The following is a 14,456-nucleotide window of genomic DNA, read 5'->3' as shown; positions in this document are numbered from 1 at the left end:
GTGAATGAAAGTGGAATCCAATTCAATTCTGTATGAAAAGGAATAGTTTTATTTGGCAAGAGAACATCCTTTCTTTTATGGGATATCTTGCCAATAAAAAAATAGACTTCATAACTTAATACATTGTTTTTTAAACAACACTACTGTTAAAGCACACACTTTAAAAAGTTTCCAATGAGCTTTACTAAGTTCAACTTCAGCTGGAAATTTGTGCTGTCCAAAGTAACCAGGGGAAGTCACACAAGGTAGAGCTCTAATACATAAGTAAAGAAATCCCAAGTTGGGGCACCTGGGTGGCTCAGTGGGTTAAGCCTCTGCCTTCAGCTCAGGTCATGATCTCAGGGTCCTGGGATCGAGCCCTGCATCGGGCTCTCTGCTCAGCAGTGAGCCTGCTTCCTCCTCTCTCTGCCTGCCTCTCTGCCTACTTGTGATCTCTCTCTCTCAATCTCTCTCTCTGTCGAATAAATAAATAAAATTAAAAAAAAAAAAAAGAAAGAAATCCCAAGTTATGATTCAGCATTGTTAGCTAAAGTAAAGGTGAAAGATCTTCTAAATTAGTACTCTGGTAAGAAGAGAGTAAGACTCCAGGTGAACCGACCTGAGTGTAACATTTGAGGATGTACTAAATTTTCTGTTTTGATAGTATTTATCCTTCTCTAACATATTTACAAATTTAAGGGATGCAATGATGACAAACTTTTGAAAAAGATTTAAAAATGAAATTGGTCTCATTCAAGTACTGGATTAGAAAAGAGAATTTTTAAAAATCACTTTATACTTGAGACAAAGAGAAAACTGGAAACTCCACTAAGTGGAACCATCACCTCCAGAAAAAGATGTTAATTTCAAAGCCTTATTCAAAAAGTATTGTTATGTAATACTGGAGGTTCTAAGTGGAGTGAGATGCTCTTCTGGTGCAAAATCAAGTTAGTGGGACTTACTACTAAATGTTGGAAAATATGGGCCTTCGAAAATGATGTACTCCCAAACTCTCCAAAAGATCTCTGCTAAATCGATAAATGAGGTATGAGACTGTATCCAGGTTGGATGGGTAATCTCCTTGCCCATAGGATCTGCTTTATTTGGGACACTAAGAGCTCAAACTTTCCTGGACAACAGCATTTGGCTCTCTTCAGATTTCTCATCCCATTCAGAAGTCTGCTTCTGGAGGGAAGAGTTAAAAAATGAAGAGTGAAATCCAATAAGCCTTTGTCTCCTAGTTCTCGTCCACTTACTCAAAATTTCAGATGAAGCCAGGAAGAGTGTTCGGAACTACTCTGGTGATCTGACTGCCTATGGTAAGCCCTCTCTTCCAGATCAGTTGTAATTCTCCTCCCGAAGTAAAGGGAAAGACCACGTCAGCCGAAGGCAGTTATCTTCCAACTGCCATTTAGGCAGTGTTTGAAGCTAATTATAAACATCTGTAATTTCTGAAAGAAAAGAAATATACAACAAACAAAAACAGCCTCTCTGCTACAACTCACATAAGCATAATAACATCATGGAAAGAGATGTAAGAGATTCAAAGACAACACAGATAAAAATTTAAAATATCTGAAATGCTTAAGAGTATACTACCCTCGTGGGATAACCCAGCTGACAACATTCATGCACAGTGAATGACACAAAGATCACACACACACACACACACACACACACATACACACACACACTCTCATTCTAAGAGGCAAAGATTTAAGGGGTGAAAACTTTAAAAAGAAACATGTTCAACAAAAAACAAGAAAGGAAATCTATTACAGCTATAAAACTTATAAAAATTAAGAAAAGATTCTGCTGGCTTTTATGTATTCCAGAAATAAAGACCAGTTTCCCCACACTAGAATTATTCTATGAATAGATCACTTTTTTAAACTTTAGAAGTTAATAATTCTATTTATAAGAACTTACAATAACAAAAATATACAATAGAAATATATACATTCGGATTACAATCATGTCAATAAAAATTTTAAAAGGAACTATAACATAAATGGTGGGGAGACAGGATAATTTTTATTCCTATAGTTTCCTACTTTACTGAGCATATATTACTTTAACATTGTAAAAAAAATAATTTTTGAAAATTTTTATATCTCCCATATAATACAACAATTATAGACTGAGAATCAATGTTAGCTAACTGATTCACAAAAGGATTTAGCTCTTTCCATGGAAGTATGGGTCTCTAAATTTCTTAATTCTTAGAAATCCCAAGCTCTGGGGCACCTGGGGTGGCTCAGTGGGTTAAAGCTTCTGCCTTCGGCTCAGGGCATGATCCCAGAGTCCTGGGATCGAGCCCCGCATCAGCCTCTCTGCTCAGCAGGGAGCCTGCTTCCCTCCCCCGCCCCAACCCGTGCTTGCCTCTCTGCCTACTTGTGATCTCCGTCTGTCAAATAAATAAATAAAATCTTTAAAAAAAATCCCAAGCTCCACATTCAGAAAATCTTTATAGACGTATATGATTAAAAGGTTTTTGATAAATGATAACTTAGGGTAGAAAAACACAGCATACCCAATTAAGAAATATATATATATATTTAGCTAAGTTTCTGACAATCCTGATGTTTTTTTTTAAAAAAGCTAATAATAACTATATTATTTTGAATGCTCAGATATTTATGCATGTCTAAGATTCAGAACAAAGGCACACTGCAACTTAGTACGTATCTGTATTATAATTTCCACTGTTTAGGATATTTATATTAAAAAAAAAGAAAGAGGGCTATATTAAAAACCAATTTTACAAAGTTATTAGACATTTAATTTTAGGCTCATTTTTTTTAGAGGTACACTGTTGCTGGATAAATTCATCACACTGATTGAGATAATGATGTACATGAAAATGGTCTGCCACATTAAAACTAACCAACCATAAACCCTTATGTATGAAAATCATAAATTATTCTAATTACCTCCCTAACACATACCTATTTGAAATCATGTGTTTTATTCTTCTCTGATTCAGGACTTTTAGTAATGTTTTGTATTGTATTAAGTGTACTCACTGCATTTCATCAATTCAAACATTCATACACTGAAATTAAAGATTAAATTAACAATCTTAACATTTTTAATCAATCTCCATTTATCCCTAAGGTGCAGGGATAGAATAAAGAAACTGCTGTTTTTATATGTCCATCATAATTATTACTTGATCTAAATGAATAACCGTGTATCTTATTTAGACCCCATAAAACCTCTAATATTTTTTACTATTATAAATAATAAATTCTGCATTTGCAAGGAAATCTCTAAAACAAAACCCAAAGGAAGGTACAGTATGAGTACACAGTAACACTTAGGATGGTTGTTTTTGGTCTTCCTCTCATTACTACAGGAAAGTATGAAGCTAAATTTCACCACAGGACTTAAATCAGACAAACTACGACTGCAGCTATCATTCTTTATATGACCTTGGGTGTAAACATGATAGCATATATTTCATGTTGAATATTGATGCCTTAGTCATAGATCTACAATGGCCCCATTTGCAAATTTTAATAACATGACTTGAAAATCAACTGATTTTCAACTGATTAACATTGGTATCTATTTTGAACAATTTCAAAAAAGCAAAGTTTATAAAATCCAGAATTTTAAGCACAGAAACAAATTGAAATTTATTCTGACTTCTTGTTTCGTAAGGAATATTGATAGCTGTATTACTCTGGATTTACATTTGCTATATTGAATTCATCTTATTTCATTCACAGGCTGCTCTTATAAGTTTATTCATGGTGACAGGTGTTCACAATTCAAGGCTTTTTATGGATTTTTCTTCCTGCCAGTTTTCAGTATGTTATTCGAGTCAAGTAAATACAAAGGCAAATAAAGAATGAGTAATTACTCCCTTAGAGAAGAGAGAAAGATGCTCCTTCCCTTTTTCTATACATAAGCAGTGACCGTGGAGAAATGCAGAATATAAATAAAGGATATGGACAGGTGTGGTATCTCATAATCAACCTTTCAAATGAGGCTTTGTCTCTAGACTTTCTCATTAGATCATACTCCCATTTTAAAATTCTAATTAATTATAGAGCCTCTAATAAACAAAAGAACTATTCATCTCATGAAAGTGCCACAGTTGAACTCATTTTCTGCTTATTTGATGGAGTAAGAAGGTATTTGTCCATGTCCTTTATCTCCAACAAGAGCACATTAGTATAAATAGTGTAATCTTAAATCTTGAATTTTTCTCTAATAAAAAACACGATTTTTTTTAAACTGGAAAAATAGTCAAAGAAGCTTGAAAAGATTTTTTCACTGTGGCAGGAAAACAAACAGAAAAAACAAGGGCAATCATACTGTCAAAGAACATATTTCACTTCTAAGGGTTAAAAACTTAAGACTGATGAATCCTTAGGACATGAGCCACGTAACAATTTACTAGCTACCAGAGTATTGTTTTAAATCATTTCACTTTTCAAGGGATTTTAAACAAATGCAATCTTACTTACAATTTTCTTTGCATTAAAATGGCAAGTCAATGCTGAACTATCCAGACCTTCCTTTTGCAGATAAATTCTTAAGAATCTTTATGAGAACTATACCATAGTCTTAAGTGTCACAGACCAACCACAGGAAACTCAGTAAATGCCTTGGAATCGAGAAGTTTAGCATTTTTCCCTTTTAGAAAGGCCCCATGCCTAGCTGAAATGTAAAAAGCCAATGAAGACATTTCCAGACCTCTCCTTCCTAAGGCATACAACAATACGTAACAATGGGTTGTGTTCTCTCTAGCTTCTTGTAGGAGGAGGAGGTTTTGTATGATTTGGCCAAGGGTGAGAGAAACCAGTGGGGACCAGATACCAGTCTCCAACAACAGTCATGACTATTTTAATGGTAACTGTTCTCATGCATTCACTTATTCCAAAAAGATGAGAATGCTATTTTGAGGAAAACAATAATTACATTCTTTGACACTCACATATTTCTTAGTCCTAGTACACACAACCTTAATTCCTACTTAATTTAAATGAATGTTAGGCAGGTAGGTATTTCAGAAGAAATGTCTTAATACTTTTTAGCATCCTTTTTTGTAAGCTCAATATTAAAAAATTAAAATAGTCATTCCTTTTCTAAGAAAAAGAGAATACTGATTTATAGAAGTAAGATGTTGGTAAACTTAAGAATTAGAAATCATGGGCTGAATCAATTAAGCAAAAGTTGAACAATGAAGGCAGTTATTTACTATAATCTAATTAATATAAGCTCAATATACACAAACTGATTAACATAAATAAGGTAAATGTTTCTTTGTTGATCCCAAAGCACAGCAGCCATAGGGATTAAACATCATATTACTGTGAGAGACACACACACACACACACACACACACACACACACACAGAAACAGACTCTTAAGCACCGGGAACAAACTGGTTATTACCAGAGGGCAGGTGAGTGGAGAGACTGAAGCAGGGGATGGGGAGTTAAGGAGTGCACATGTGATGAGCACCAGGTGATGTATGGAAGTGCGGAATCACTGTATCATATATGTGAAACCAGTTTTACACTGTATGTTAACTACACTGGAATCTAAATAAAAATTTCAGAAAACCCCATCATATTATACTAATAGTCATTTACTCTTTAGAGGATTTTTTTTTTTTTTGGTATATCTAACTTACTCGTGAAACAGGACAGAATAGTTTTATTTAAATTGAAAATTAAAGAAAACCCTTCAAGTGCACAAAACAAACAGTTCTGCTCATTGATCTTTCAGAGACATGGATAACATTTTCCAATACAACCAAGAAAAAAACATACATAATTCTGCTCGCTATAAAAATTCTTCTGATGTCCTGAATTAACTTTTAATATTTTATAAGAGGGATACAGCATACGGATATTTAGGTTAATAAGTAAATATAAAGACTATAAAACCAACTTTGTTCATTGTATATATACATATGTAATGAAATAAAAAGTGAACCAAAGAATAGAACCTTTTTCTTTGTAAGACTATAAATTATGTCACTAATGTCCAAAACAAATCATGAATGTTCCTTACAATAGCAGTACAACCCATGTGGTTTTGGAAGAGAACAACAAATTCATATTGCTTGAAGTTACATAAATTTATTATTATTAAACGAAATTTGACAAAAACACTCTTAAAATGCTAAATATAAAATACTGACTAGGTATTACTATTCTTTTTTATACGATGGCATTCTATTATAGCCCAGAAAATTTACAGAGAATATTAAAAATGGTATTTTGCCAATAAGCAGGTACATGAAATAAAACTAGTGAACATTAAAAAAATATTTAACTTTTAAATCTTGAAGATGAACTCAGCATTGCAAAGCTACAAAACATATACAAGCAAATGCTAGAATATAGAGTATGCCCTACTTTGGATGTAGAATACATTTTTTTCTGTGCTTAAATAATGTAATTCCTTTGCTTTCTGTAAACATGTAGAAAAACATTTTAAAAGGAAAAAGTATTTTAATACCCTAACATTGGACATATGGGCGTTGTGGTAGCAGTCATACAGAACATGTTAACGAAACATTCCAAATAAAATGACAAAGAACATGAATTTAACATTTCAGATCTGACTAATCATCATCATCATCACTACTGCTACTGTGAGTCATAATCCACTCCCTGTAGACCTGAATTTTCTGTAAGCATGGTAGAGGAAAAAAGAAGCACAAAGGTTAGTTAAGCATGGCAAAATGCTTGCAAAACATGTAAAATTATGAAATGTTCAAGGAGTCAGAATAATCTTAAGGCAGAGTTCAGATCTGAGTAAGGCAGTAATTACAGATAAGACATTCCATAACTTAATAGACCTAAGACTAGACCTCACTGGCTGGTATACTCAATGGATAAAATAGTTGGATGATACCAGTAAGGTATTCCATGAATATATGAGAATTATTATTCTATTTCTCTAGTAGTGAACTTGAATCACCCAGCTGGAGGCACTGTAATAGGTACTCCTTTCTAGATACAAAGGCATACAACCAAAGTGTATTTTATATTTAATTACATATAGGCCCATATAATTTACTGAACGTAGAGTACCTTTTTTTTTTTTTAGAAAATTAGAAAATAAAAGGAGAAACATCTAAAGTATTATACATTTGCTAAAGCACCAATGTTAAATCACTCAGATTTAATCTCTCTAGATGAGACTTTAAATCCTGTTTCTATGTCATCTGCTTTTCTTCTAGAGTACTGGCACTCACGTATTGTAAAATATTTGCTAATGGCGGTTTTGATTTAAAAAGCACCATTACCACCAAACCAACAACCTGCTTCTCACACCTATAAGAGAACAATGCTAACCACAACATCCTAAGGCCTCTGGTGAATTCCTATAGGTATTCCAGCTAATACTGTGTTTAATGCTCTTGCTAAAAAACAAGTAAAAATGGCTACAAGGATTGTGAGGTTTTCATCATTTAAATAGCTCTTCTAGCAGTTAACACTAAAACTGGCCTACTAAAAATAATATGTACCATTAAAAACACACAGCCAAAGGTCATGGCTTTTAAATCCCAAAGTTTAAAACTTCAGCAAACCATTAATGTAGGTATAAAATAAATTTATTTGTCACTAAGATCAAATTATCAACTGAGAGAAATTTTTGTATCTTATGGCTTTCTTATTTATCATAATCTATTTCCTAATAATGAGGATTATTCCCCTCACTACTCATCCTTACTTCTTACTGAATTAATTAAAAGTTTCTCAGGAAATATTTTAATTTTTCAACAGGTGATCTAATAACTATTCAGCCCAGTAAAATGTCAGTAATAGGTTAACATAAGCTACTAATACAAGTAACAGGTTCCTTCCCTAAAAAGGGAAGGCTGGAATTGAATAGAAGTATATTTTTCAATTGTATTAACCAAGGGTGACTTATGCACCATTTCCATCTTCCAAAGAATGATATACTATCACTACAGAGACTGCACAAAATGCCTTTTAGAGCACAACCTTTCACTAGATTGCCACTTCTATCCCAATGTGCAATTATTTGGATGCTTTAAAAACATTTTAAACACACTATTGCTTTACTAAATAATACACACTATCTCAGTGGTCATGTTTTACAATATTAGATGGAAGTACACTTTACGCAAAATTATATATCCTGCATGTAGTGGTGGGTAAAATACTGAAGTTTTAAATATTTACCATGATCATTTTAAACATGACAATATTTAAAATATCAAGGTGATAAAGAAAGGACCATATCCCCACTGTTTATTATTACTACAAATATTTTCAAGTCTATATAACATAATGACTCCTTGTCTGTTTGCAAAAAAATGATTTAGTAGTCCATATCTAAACCAAAGATGAAATAACTTTAAATTAGTATAATCTATTATGGTATGTTACCTACACCATAATTCAAGTTTTAAAAAGTCCAGTTTTCAAAGTAAGAAAAATAGCTATTATTTTAGATAAAATGTTCGACCTTTTATCTAAAAGTGGCTTTTTGTTTCAAATCTGATTTTCCTTAATAAAAGATGTTGGCTTTCATGTGAACTGCTTATCAGATCCCATAGGTTTTAAATAGACCACACAGGCATAAGGCAAGAAGAGGGTCAAGCCTAGTTGAATATCTTCAAAAGAAAAGTCTAAGAACCCAAGAATTTCACCAACAGCAGTGGTACTGTTTTTTTCCTTATCCATGTCCAAATGGACATGAGAACTGTGTAAAAGCTACTAGTGGCCTGATATGCAGAGGGAAGTACCCTAAACAGAAATGGTTTAATTGGTTAAGTAAGTACCACCAACTATGAGGGTACCTAAGGCACGAGGGTTTTCAACAAATTTAGCAAATCCAGTACAGAACTAAGAACACCCTATAAAAAGATCAGATTCACTAAAATCCTATACAAAAATTTACCAATACAAAATCTTTTCTTTGTATTCAAAATACTGAAACAGCTGTACGTAGTTTGAAAATTTTAAGACTAAAATCTACTGTTGGCTTTCACTTGTAAAGTCATGCATTAATTGTTTTCATATCAAACTTTTTGATGCCTGTAAAAAAGAAAAAAAAAATCTTATAGTAAATAAATGTACATTAAAACCTAAGTATTAGAAACTTATAAATAGAATTAAGCAAAACACATAAAAGCCCAAAAAATCTAACATAGATTTAAAATAGTATATAACTACTTTTAATAAAGTGAACCTGACTAAATTACTCGTAATGTATAAAATATTTCTTCACCCACCTGTAACATCTGGTTTCCAGTCCCATCCCTCAACCTGTAAGGTCTGATGACTCCATCCTCATTAAAGAATCGCGGGGGCCGCAGGCTCTCCACTTCATCAGAAGTCTCTGTAGCTCTGCAGGAAAAAAAATATAACTTGACTACAAAAATTATTCAAGAACTCTTTAGTACACTTTAAAATGCAACTACTAAAAATAATCTTCTTTTGGATAAGACTACTACCTCACTTCTCTATTTTAAAATTTGTCTTTATGACACTAACGTAAGTTTTCTAGAAAAATGTCAACTTGTAAAGAAGTTTGTTTACAGATTGTCTTGGATTTTCTTTGTAGACAATAATTAGAATCAGCAAATGAACGTTGCTTTTTTTCTTTTTTCTCTGATTTAAGACTTCATTTCTTTTTCTTTTTCTATTATACTGTCTAGCTCTTCCAGTTCAGTGCTAAGTACACCAATACAATACTAAATATGAGGTGATTGTAGCTGACCTTGCCTCATTTCTAACTTTAAAGGGAAAGATTCTTCTACTTATTTTTAATTAATTAATTAATTAATTAATTAATTTGACAGAGAGAGAGACAGCGAGAGAGGGAACACAAGCAGGGGAAAGGAAGAAGCAGGCCTCCTGCCAGAAGGGAGCCTGCTGTAGGGCTCGATCCCAGGACCCTGGTATCATGACCTGAGCCAAAGGCAGATGTTAACGACTGAGCCACCCAGGCACCCTAAAGGGAAAGCTTCTAAGATTTCTCCATGAAGAACCTATATTAACAAAAAAAAATTTTTTTAAGGTATCTTTTGTCAAAACAAGGATGTTCATTTCTACTCTTAGTTTGTTTATAGTTTTTTTTATTGTTATTGTTTTTAAAAAATCTTGAATGGGCAATGAAGATGAAATATGAAATTCCTTTCTGGTCATTGCTGTCATCATATAGTTAACCTCCTTCAATCTATTATTGTTATAAATCACATTACATGTATAGTTTTCTAATGTTCAAATACCCTAACATTCCTCATAGTCCCACTTGGGCTTGGCAGTTACTGTCTGAAAAATATATATGCATTGCTAGTTTCGGTACTATAATAATTTAACATTTTTTAATAAAGATTTTATTTATTTATTTGATAGAGATTACAAGTAGTCAGAGAGGCAGGCAGAGAGAGGAGGAAGCAGGTTCTCCGCTGAGCAGAGAGCCCAATGTGGGGCTCGATCCCAGGACCCTGAGACCACGACCTGAGCCGAAGGCAGAGGCTTTAACCCACTGAGCCACCCAGGCACCCCATAATTTAGCATTTTTGACTGTATGGACCTACATGAGAATGGTCTATTTGTTCATTCATTCAAAAAATATTCACAGATTCAATCAACATTAATTAAGAGCTTACCCACATAACGTATCCATACATATAACACATACATACGGGTAAATTCTCCGATTAAAAAGCAGAAATTGGCAGAACAGATAAAAAAGTATGATCCAAGTATATGCTATCCAAAAAAGACGGACTTTAGAGTCAAAGATGAAAGTAAGTTGAAAATGAAAGGATGCAAAAGGATAGAACATGTAAACAGTAACCAAAAGAGGGCTGGAAAAGCCATACCAAGTTCAGAAGAAAATTAAATTTTAAACAAAATATTCTCATTAGCTACAAAGAAGGACATTGTACAAGAAAAGTTAATACATCAAGAAGATATAAAAATTATGAACATGTACTTAAGTACTTAACAAGAGAGTTCCCAAATACATGAAGCAAAAACTGGCAGAACTGAGAAGAGAAAAAAAAATCAGTAATAACAGTTATTTCTATATCCTACTTTTAATCATGACTGCTAAATTGAAGATCAGCAAGGAAACAGAAGACTTGAGTAACATTATAATCCAACTAGACCTAATAGACCTCTATACAGAAAACATTTAATTTAACAACAGGAAACTATGTATTTTTCTCAAGTGGACACAGAACACTTTCCAGAACAGACCATGTATTAGGCCCTAAAGCATATCTTAATAAATATAAAAATGCTGAAACCTATAAGGTTTGTTTTCTGGTCACACAAAATAAAACTGGAAATTTGTAAGAGAAGGAAATTTGGGCAATTCACAAATTTGTGGGAACTGAATGGCAGAAGGTCCAAGGAAAATAACCAAGGAAAGTAACTACTTTGAGACAAATGAAAACAAACACAATGTACCAAAACTTATGGAAGAAGGCAAAGACAGTGCTCACAGAGTGATTTATTGCTGTGAATGCCTAACACTTAAAAAGAAGAAAGATCCCAAATCAATAATCTAAATTTACACCTTGCAAAACTGGAGGAAGAAAAGCAAACTGCCGAAAGCTAACAGAAGAGAAGGAAGGACATAAGAAAAATTAGAGCAGAAAAGAAAATTAGAACAGAGATAAGCAGAAGAACAATGGAGGGGATCAATGAAACAAAAAATTGGTTCTCAGAGTCAACAAAAATGACAAAGAAAAAAAGAAAGAGGACTTCAATTGAATGAAGAAACAAACAATCTGATTAAGACTTCTATTAAATAAAGAGACTGAATTAGTAATCAAAAAACTTACCAGAAGTAAAGGTCAAATCCAAATGGCTTCACTTCAATTTGATAAAGTTCAGTGAATTTTATATAACTCATGGGTAATTCAGTAATTTTTATAACTCATGGGTGTGTGTGTGTGTGTGTGTGTGTGTGTATGTGTGTATATATATATGTAGATAGCGTTACACATATATAATGCCTGTATATCATATATATGGCATTACATTATTCTAATGTACTTATAAGTAAGTAAGTAAAAGCTTGCTTAACTTGCCAAGCCCTTCCTGCAAGGCTGCTGGGAATGAAGGACCAAAAAAGAAGAACTCTGTAATGCTGAAATGATGCAAAGGAAACTTAAATGGGAATTAGGAAGATAATACATAACTTGCCATTTTATACGGTTCAAAACGAAGGGCCTTGAGCCAAACAGTCGATTTATTTTATTTCTCACAGTTTAAGCATTTTAATTGTATCTTCCACCAGAGAAAACTTACCTTTTTATTCCCTGAAATGTACTGCTGGCCATGTCTATGATGCCTCCAGTTGGCCTTGCCACTGCTCCAACTAAACCCTTCCCAACACCTTTAAAGAAACCAGCTGCTCCTTCTTTTTGAGCTCCTAGAAAGAAAGAAACAAAGGTTTAGGCAAGTGGATCAAGAATGAAAACAGAATCAATTTGTGAAAGACCTGGTAATCTATATGGCCCAAAGGAATGTACTTGCCTTTGATCGGTTTTGTAACAATTCCTGTTATGCCACTTACAAAACCCTAGGGAGGAAAAGGAAAATTTATAATACTTTCAACATGATTCTTTAAAGAACCAACTCTGGCTTACAAAAAAAATAGAGGGTTCTGCTTTCTAGATACTGTAAGAATCTAGAAAGCACCAGAACAGAAATACATCTAGAAAAGCATTACCTAAGTAACCTAGTTAAACAATGATTTTAGAGGTTACTGACGTATTTTATATAGGTCACAACTCACTGCTCCTCCAATATCTAAATCATGCTTGAAGGAGTGCAAGTTAAGTACCTATTTTCTCATTCGCCAAATGTAGCTTTAAAAGATATTCCCTGAGGAGCGTTTGGGTGGCTCAATCAGTTAAGTGTCTGCCTTCAGCCCACGTCCTGGGATCGAGCCTGGAGTCGGGCTCCCTGCTCAGAGGGGAGTCTGCTTGTCCCTCTTCCTCTGCCCCTCCCTGCTGCTCGTGCTCTCTCTCACTCTATCAAATAAATAAAATCTTTAAAAAAAAAAAAAAAGAAGAAGAAGAAGAAGGAAGAAGAAAGAAGAAGAAGAAGAAAATCCCCGACCAGTTCACAACCCTGGGAAATTTCTTACAGAAACTAAGCCTTTTCCTCCACGAGTGATGCCTTCTCTAAGACCGGCTGGCTGCCTATTCATGGCTTCTCTCCTCTTCTGCTGGTAGTCTTCATCCATGGTCATAGCTGCCACCCCTTTAGCCATAGCATTGGTGATTTTGGAGGCAGCACCGGCTAATCCACCTAGCAGAAATGATCATTATTTTTAGTAAAAGCAGAGGTAAAATTACTTTCTTGCACTAATCACAGCTGGTCGGCATCCTCTTTCTTACCAACAGCTCCACCAACTAATGCCTTCAGTCCTAGTGCCATCCCCTCCACAAACTCTTCAGGACCCTGTATGGCTCCCTAAAAGGTCAAATAACAACAAAGGTTACATTTTCTTTTAAAGTGAACTTATTGATATAAATTAAGAAAGCAGTAGGAACAAGAATAAAAATATCCTAGAGGAAGTGAAACCAGCAAAAAGCTTCACATTAACAAAATTCTAAGAGATACTTCGCGACGTTGAAAGTATAAGGAACAAGTGGATGCAAACTCAGGAACGGGACTGTTCACCAATGTGTACAAAACATGTTTGCTCCAAACTGTAAGTTCCAGGAGGAAAACATAAGCACAAACTACTCTTGATAATTTTTGTAAAAGAAGTAACTGCACTTTAATACTTAATATTGATGTTTCAAATATACTGTACAATATAAGTAACACTTTTACTTTTTCATTACCCTCTACATTTAGAAGTTAAAGTAGGAGAGTTTTGAATGTTTTAAAAGAAAATGTTAAGGGACAAAACAATCACTATTTTGTCACTGATTATGATGGTTTTGCACAGTGTCTGCCTGCAGTTGTTTTCACTGTCCCGCACAACGGTGCAAAGGCTGCCTGCCCATGGTGATCTTACTTCTACTGCGGAAAACGTTTACCTACCTTTAATATTCCAAAAGAATACTGAAAATTTAGTATATCTTAGTAAAATCTTAAGTTTAGATTTTGAGGGAAAGGGTAAAATTTCCCTCCGAATTTCTCAAAACCTCTTAAAATTCTTTGCTGCAAAATCATGTTCTTCTGTTATGTCTCCCAAAATCTATTTACACCTACACTTCAAGTTAACAGTTTGGGATGCATTATTTTTTCCTAAGTATTAGTGATACAATGCAAGAATAACTATTTTATTACCTGGTACGGTTCATAAAAAAATGCTTCCACACCTTCAGAAAATTCTCTAATCAAGCCAAAGGGATTTCCCAAAACTTCAAGTCCAAGAATGAGTACATACATTTGCTTAATGGCCTAAAAATGAAATAAAAATATAAATCAATTCAGTCAACTGGAAAAAAATGTTGATGTTCAGTACACACATCCAGTTTCTTTTCTTTAAG

At 33.8% G+C, this 14,456-nt stretch overlaps 1 protein-coding gene across 3 annotated transcripts in view; it reads right to left on the bottom strand.

Annotated features, from left to right (window-relative positions):
* Window positions 1-14,456, bottom strand: part of VPS13A (vacuolar protein sorting 13 homolog A) — a 236,782-nt gene that overhangs the window by 16,121 nt on the left and 206,205 nt on the right. Inside the window, exons 63-69 of one of the 3 annotated variants that reach the window (XM_047699156.1) lie at window positions 14,254-14,367; window positions 13,350-13,425; window positions 13,097-13,260; window positions 12,481-12,526; window positions 12,253-12,376; window positions 9,216-9,330; window positions 2,484-6,635 (exon numbers count right to left, since the gene is read on the bottom strand). In XM_047699156.1, the coding sequence (XP_047555112.1) occupies window positions 6,570-6,635; window positions 9,216-9,330; window positions 12,253-12,376; window positions 12,481-12,526; window positions 13,097-13,260; window positions 13,350-13,425; window positions 14,254-14,367 (705 nt within the window). In that variant the 3' untranslated portion in view covers window positions 2,484-6,569. Of the gene's footprint in view, window positions 1-2,483; window positions 6,636-7,184; window positions 9,019-9,215; window positions 9,331-12,252; window positions 12,377-12,480; window positions 12,527-13,096; window positions 13,261-13,349; window positions 13,426-14,253; window positions 14,368-14,456 lie in introns of those variants that run through there. The other 2 variants (XM_047699157.1, XM_047699155.1) reach the window with 2 other exon arrangements.

This window comes from Lutra lutra, chromosome 13, assembly GCF_902655055.1.
Source record: "Lutra lutra chromosome 13, mLutLut1.2, whole genome shotgun sequence".
In the NCBI taxonomy this organism is placed as follows: Eukaryota; Metazoa; Chordata; class Mammalia; order Carnivora; family Mustelidae; genus Lutra; species Lutra lutra.
Note: the sequence above shows the minus strand (reverse complement) of the source record. Positions and strands in the feature narration are given on the sequence as shown.